The 7,500-nt window shown below is 40.9% G+C and overlaps 1 protein-coding gene across 4 annotated transcripts in view; it reads left to right on the forward strand.

Moving 5' to 3' along the window:
* ckd (cracked) overlaps positions 1–7,500 on the forward strand; it is a 35,853-nt gene that overhangs the window by 28,276 nt on the left and 77 nt on the right. For 3 of the 4 annotated variants that reach the window (XM_027354739.2, XM_027354740.2, XM_070124627.1), the window contains exons 2-5: positions 3,294–3,361; positions 5,424–5,461; positions 5,798–6,021; positions 6,129–7,500. The exon at positions 6,129–7,500 is cut by the window's right edge and continues 77 nt beyond it. In XM_027354739.2, the coding sequence (XP_027210540.1) occupies positions 3,322–3,361; positions 5,424–5,461; positions 5,798–6,021; positions 6,129–6,177 (351 nt within the window). In that variant the 5' untranslated portion in view covers positions 3,294–3,321 and the 3' untranslated portion in view covers positions 6,178–7,500. Of the gene's footprint in view, positions 1–3,293; positions 3,362–4,672; positions 5,462–5,797; positions 6,022–6,128 lie in introns of all 4 variants that reach the window. The other variant, XM_070124628.1, reaches the window with a different exon arrangement.

Consider the following 7,500-nt stretch of genomic DNA (forward strand, 5'->3'; position numbering starts at 1 on the left):
TATAATATTCAAGAAACGGTTGTCTCAATTTACTTTACAAACAATTTCTTTCATAATTTCTCGGTATTTAACGTGTGAAATTTAATAGTTGAATATCTTTACTGTCAAACTAACATTCTGATATCCGTATAAACGTATTTACAACTCTGAGTTAGATAAAAATCAAATTTTATTTGGTATCTCTCCCAATTTAATCCGACAACGAATTTACTGCGTTTATCTCATATATATTTGTATTTTCTTTCTTCTTATTTCCATCTATCCCAAAAGGATCCTTCGCCTTCAGACTTTTTTAACCTCTAGACCTTCATGATACATCGCCTCACATCAGCGTTGACACTTACAATCTATTTTTGTTTAGTTGCAACACCAGGGCCACTTTGTTCTTCACTTACCTGTCCACTTTCTATTATTTGTCTTTTTCGTATTTTTACATTCGGAGAAATGGCCTTACTTTCTTTTCTTCCTTTTAGTTCTTTCCAATTCTTCTTTTCTTCTCTTTTTCTCTGAGTCTTTCTCCGTCCTCCTCCGTCGCACATCAAAACGATATTTTGGCTTTGCTCTTATCCTCTCTCTCTCCTCCCTCTTCCCCTTCTCTTATCTGCACCACGCCCCTCGCCTTCCTTTATCTACATCTTCTGCCTTCCTCCCTCTTATCATACTTCCCTTTCCCCTCATTTATCCACTACCTCCCCATCCTTTCCCCCAAACGCATCCCTTCCTTTCGCTGTTCTTTATCTATATCTCCCCTTCCCCTCCCCCTTCCCTTATCCACACCTTCTCCTGCCCTCCCCCCTTGCACACCTCCCCCGTCCCCTCTCCCTCTCGCACACCTTCCCGCTCTCTTGGCCCCGGTGTCCATGAGAGCTTCACACGTGCCCCCAGGATTGGGGTCGTAGGAAAGTCCACATTTGACTGGCGTCCTGACCCCGCTACCCCGTCTCGTCCGCCTCGCCGTTCCTCGTTGGGATCGCGGTCGGAGCGAATCCTGCGAGACATCACCGATAAGGCGTTCCCCACGCACCGAAGGAGGATCTGACGGCGCCGACGGGGAAGGGGACTCCCCAGACGGTTCTTGTACGGGGGCAGGCGCAGTTAAATTACCGAAGGCCAGGTCGTGTGCCCTTCCCTCGCCGGTGCACCGAGACCGCTTGCCGCTCACTTTCAGTCGCCGTGCAGTATCGGCGTCTGAGGCGCGCTTGGCGACTCGTGTCTGGGCTCCGTCGCGTCGTCTGCCGGGGCCGGTGTCCTTTTAAAAGAGGTCTCATGACTAGGCGGTAGGATAGGATGCCTTGTCAGCGAGGCATAAGGTCGAGTTTAACAGTCAAATGACACATTTATGAAAGTGCTAGACGAGGCCAAAAAAATCGTCTGGCATATGGCAGGCCGGACTACCTCTCTCTTTTAGATCCGTTGATTCCACGGCCTTCTCCTCTCTCTCTCTCTCTCTCTCTCTCCCCCTCTCTCTCTCTCTCTCTCTCTCTCTCTCTCTCTCTCTCTCTCTCTCTCTCTCTCTCTCTCTCTCTCTCTCTCTCTCTCTCTCTCTCTCTCTCTCTCTCTCTATCTATCTATCTTTCCGCCTCTCTCTCTCTCCCTCTCTTTCCGCCTCTCTCTCTCTCCCTCTCTCTCCGCCTCTCTCTCTCTCCCTCTATCTCCGCCTCTCTCTCTCTCCGCCTCTCTCTCTGTCTCTCCTTCTCTCTCCGCCTCTCTCTCTCTCTCTCTCTCTCTCTCTCTCTCTCTCTCTCTCTCTCTCTCTCTCTCTCTCTCTCTCTCTCTCTCTCTCTCTCTCTCTCTCTCTCTCTCTCTCTCTCTCTCTTTATCTATATTTTTGTGTATGTGTATCATTCTGCCTTTCTTTCTCTCCCTGTCTATATTTATCCATTGCTTCTTCTTGTCTGTACAAGGGACAGAAGAGGTAATATATTTCGTCTGCCTCTTCGTAAACAGTTATTAGACTCGCTTAGCTGCTAGAGCCGAATTTACTTTCCAAAGCATAGTTTATTTATGGGAAGGTGAATGTATTCTTCTCAAGCAACTGCCTAGATATTTTGTAGCAAGCTTCAGTAATGACTCTTTTTCTATTCTATTCTGCCTTTGTGTTGCTATATGTTTGCTTGATTCGTTTTTTTTATGTACCGGTTTCTCCTCGTTTCATTTCGCTATTATTTCGTTATTATTATTTACATTAATTTTCCTTTATCATCTTTGGATTTTTTTTCTTGTTTGATCACTTTCTCGTTTTTTTCTTATTCCCTTTTTTCATATTACATTCATCCTCGTTTTCTTTGTTATTTTATTCTTCTTTATTTCATTGCCTCTTCTTTTTCTTTTGTTATTCATTTACTTTTCTTCGAATAGCTTTCCTTCTCGGTTGAATTCATATATTTTTTATCTCTTTCTTTCTCGTTTTCTTATGAATTTCCTTGTTTGTATCATATTCCTTCTCGTTTTCATTTGTTATTCCCACACTGCCCTTGGCATCATTTTCGTTCACTTCTCCCTATGTGTTACCTCTGTCACTCTCCTTCTCATTTTCTTTCGTTACCCCTTTGATCTTATTTGTATCGTTTTCCTTTCCGTTTTCTGTCGTTTATTCCCTGGTTTTCTTTAACTCTCTCCGTTTTCTATTCGTTATTCCCCTGTTCTTTATTTCTCGAGGTATCCCCTTCACCACCTGTCGCCACGACGTTGTTCTTTCCTTTCTCCAGCCAAGTCACACTCGCACACTCGACCCCTTCACAAGTATGACTCGGCAGAACGGTTTTCTAGCCTACGTCCTCGAGCAGACCCACGCAGCCTCACGAAGTACCTTGTAACCATGACTCTTTTAAATGCGTGTTGCTTAGCTCCTCATGGCGAAGGATTGCCAGCTTTACAAGGCCGTGTGTCATGTGTCAACTGAAGGTCGTCTCTTGTGGCTTGTCATCGACGCAGTGTCACGTGTCCTCTTGAAGAGAGTTTGTTATGGATTGGAAAGTCGGGGAAGAATATGATAGTCGCTATAATAAGTAATAATTCAAAGAGAATGACAGTTTAGTATGTTATCCATATATTACAAGTGTACATGCATGAACACAAACATCCATAAATACACACACACGCAAAATTGTGTGCGTGTGTGTGTGATAATATATACATACAGACATATACATTCATACCTATGAATATATACACACAAACATATATACATATGGGTGGATCTGACCCTTTCACCTCGATCATTTCATTTCATCATTTCCTTTCTGAACCTCCCTTGCCAACGGAGACTGACCCCCTCCCCCTCTCCCCCCCAGGCCCAGCAGAGCTCCCTCCACCGCCGCCATGCTGAGACAACTTGCCGTCATCTCCCTTGTTTCAATCGGTAAGCGAGACCTTGCAATATATTTTTTCTCTATTTAATCAAAGAATACTTATAGTGAGATGAATGGCGATCAGGATGAGGAATGTGGTAATAAAGCGGAGGTGGGAAAATATACGATAATTGGTTATTCTGACGTGATTTTCATTATTATCACCGACTAATTTTGAATATAATCACTAATAGTTATTTTTAAAAAAAGGTTTATGATGGTATTGGTGATGGTGATTGTTCTGGAAGTAATAATTATGATAATGATAATAATATCAATAGTAAAAGCGGCAGCGATGTCATTAAATAAAATATCATAAAATAAATGATAGTATTTGATATGATTATAACAATTGTGAAAACTAAGGATAATATCAATAAGGATAACCGTATTGGTGGTAATTATAGTTATAATACTCCTTATTACAGTCATACGACTACTACTATGATAATTACTAGTACTGCTGCTACTACTACTGCTACTAATAATAATACTGATAATAATGATAATAATAATAGTAATGGTAATAATAGTGATATTGATTATTATGATGATGATGATGATAATAATAATAATAATAATAATGATAATAATAATGATAATAATAATTATAAAGACAACAATGATAATAATAAAAACACTGATAATGATAATAATAGTAATAATAATGATAATTATAATATAATAATAATAATCATAATAATAATAATAATAATAATCATAATAATAATGATGATAATAATAATAATAATAATAATAATAATAATAATAATAATAATAATAATAATAATAATAATAATAATAATAATAATAATAATAATAATGATAATAATAATGTAGTGACAATAATAATAATAATAATAATAATAATAGCAATAATGATGATAGTAATAATGATGATGATATTCATAATAATGTACTGTTTTTCTTTTTTCTTTTTTAGCTTGTTCCGATGCAAATAATTTTATTTATACTATTTAGAGATATGTGATATGTATTACTAGTTATCCAAAAATTTTATTGGTATATATGGGAAGTTCTAAATCTAAGAGATATAATGTTTTAAACGTGAAGCTATTTTGATTTTCTAAATCTAAAGAGGTGTAATTCGTTTCAAATGCGACTAATTTTAGCATTATAAATCTGATTTTTTTAAACATGAATTGAATTGGATTAGTTTTAAAGCCGAAATGGTTTAGATGAGCTTTTAAATCGGAAATAGCCTAGACTAGTTTTTTAATCTGAAATGGATGAGTTCTAACGTGATTTTGAAGAGTTCTAAAGCCCAAGAGATGTTGATAAGTCCTAACTCTCCCCTTCAGGTATAGCGCGCTGGCCCCACTCACGCGAGACTCACGGAACGGGACGAGACGCAGCGGAATGCTCGGAATGGACCGGACGAGACGTGGACAAGCTGGGACGGAACGGAACGACCTTAGCGCCATTTTAGCTGGACAGACCACCACTGACTCCCACGAGAGAGGACTATTCCTATTACAAAAGCAGATATATATAAAAGACATGCAACAATACGTTGATATACAAACACATGTACACACATACACAGACACATGGACACACACACGCACGTACGCACGCACGCACACGGACACACACACACATACATACATACATACACACATACATATAGATGTCTACATACAAAAATACAGAATTCAAACATAAATGAGCCCTGTTCCTTTGTGTTGATTTTTTATTTTTTATTCTATATATTCTTGCTTTGACCCTGCTGACAAGAATGACCGGGAGACCAAGTGCATGCAGTCACACTGAAATGTACTAACCCAAAATCACAGACAATCAGAATATTTAAAATCAGATCATTAACTATTCTGCAACGTTCACCATCGTCTAATCTTAAAGCTTAAAAAATGTCACAATCTGAAATGTTGTTGGACTTTCAGGCCATTCTTGAATTGTGCTTTAGGCTGCTGATGTCACATATAAAATCTAAACCCATAAACAATTTAAACCTGAATTCTGCATAAGAAGGTGATTTTCCATTTTTTTCGGACCGAAGCTCACACTGTTTCCTTTTCTTTTTTTCAACAGCCGTGACCCTGGTGTACTCCATGCCATCCTTGCATCGTGTAAGTCTTTGTGAAAGCTATACCATAGCTTCCCGCGCCCATTCCTGTGTGTTATAAATAAGTCTTTTCAATAATATTGCAACACTAAAGATTAACCTCTAGGCGGCCGAGACATGGCTCTCAGCGCGAGATAAATGAGCATGCATAAACACCTAACACATAAACCGCAGGTGTCAACCGCACCTCCGACGCCGACACAACATCATCCCACCGACCAGAACCTTCCCGACTCTCCTGCCAACATCCTATTCACTTAAAACCCAGCAGACATGTGCACTTAATATCCAGACTGTTCGTGACTCGTAAACCCTAACCGCCTCCTTTCGTTCCCTTTAGTCCAAGCGGTGGGAGGAATTCCCCAATGTCACCTTCACGTTCGACTGCACGGACCGGCCAGTGGGCTTCTACGCCGACCAGGAGTTCAACTGCCAGCTCTTCCACATGTGTGACGAGGACGGCCGCCGCATCCCCTACATGTGCGCCAACGACACCGCCTTCAACCAGGAGTTCCGCATCTGCGACTGGCAGTACAACTTCGACTGCTCTCAGGCCCAAAACTGGTAAGGCTGCAGCGCGGGTTCTGAGAGAAATGTTCTTGGCGATAAATAGTCAGTTGCTGATGTGCTAAATGAGTGACACTCCCTAATCCGATCCGTTTCTTTGCCAGGTTCTACCTCAACGAGCTGACCTACGTGACCGATCCTCCCAAGTTCTAAATGATCACCGGAGCGTTGTTTCCTCTCCCTTCTTGACTGTGATGACCCCGACGACCTGACATGTGCTGCCTGTAACCCAGGTTGAAGGACCGCACTGGACTCCCTTTGGACTTCTCGCGCAAGGAGTTCTCTGGGAGTCTTAAGATCTCTGTTTTAAGAGTCCAAGAGAATAACGTAATTATGGAGTTGTACCTGGGTTAACTCAACACGTCACCTGAGGGTGTATTGAGGGGGTTCCCTCTCTTAGTTATTTTCCTTATTAGTGTCCCCTGGGTTACTGAGTGCCGGCACTCCGCCTGTACATAAGTGGCTCCCTGGCACTGGTGCAACACTCTCCTGGGAGCCTCCCCATCCCGGATCTCTGAGACACCGCGGAGCTGCAAGGAAAATCATGAAACCTTCAGGGGTTTTGGGTAAAGTTTAAGGAAAAGTCATCGTGTATTGTTAATTGGCTAATTGAATACGGCGATATCGACATGAATTCATCTTCTGACAATACATCAAAATTAAGAGCATAGTGCCAGTCCTCGGAGGCCCTCGCTGGCAGGGGACTCTCCAAGGACGAGGCTGAGGAGAACCGCGATGACTCCGAGATCCGGACGCTGCAAGAGCTGGTCTCTGCGTGCCGCCAGACCTCCATGTGTACAGAGCCACCCACTATGTAGTCCTTAGAGCAAGATCAGTGTTCACCGTAGTTTGAAAGAGATCTATTATTGTATTTCAATTATAATCAGAGGTAAATGTTGAATTAATTCACTATTGAACATGATGAGAAAAAAGTTTAATAACAGGTGCAAATTGGGGCGATAAAATGGAATGTACGAACCCGAAAACAATTGCTTCAACTACCCATCTTCTGAATGTCAAAATCATAACCATCTACGGATGATAATGTTTGTTTCTGAGATGATTTTTAGATTTTGATAATGCAAAATATATGTATCTTTATCATTTCTGTTGTAACTCCCCCTTTCTTGTTTACTGATATTCCATATTTACCTTTAGTTTGATTTGATGATATCCTTGGTTATGCTTGTGATGACTGGAGAATGAAGAGAAATAATTGGTAATTCCCAATGTATCTTACAGTTTAGGTTCCACAACACCTGCCCCGTCTCTTCTTGAGTCCGTAAATAAAGTTATTATCCACCCAAAGCAAAGATCTCATTACTATTGATAGACGTAGAAAGGTTCACCACCGCCTAATTTGACTGTCCTATTAGAGGATTGAATTCCCCGCCATAGCTGTTTCTTGCATCAGGTAGAGACGGAACAGATTTGAAAATGTATAAAGGAATGGGGTGTGTAGAGCGCACCCAGTCG

This window comes from Penaeus vannamei, chromosome 8 (assembly GCF_042767895.1).
Source record: "Penaeus vannamei isolate JL-2024 chromosome 8, ASM4276789v1, whole genome shotgun sequence".
Lineage (NCBI taxonomy): Eukaryota > Metazoa > Arthropoda > Malacostraca > Decapoda > Penaeidae > Penaeus > Penaeus vannamei.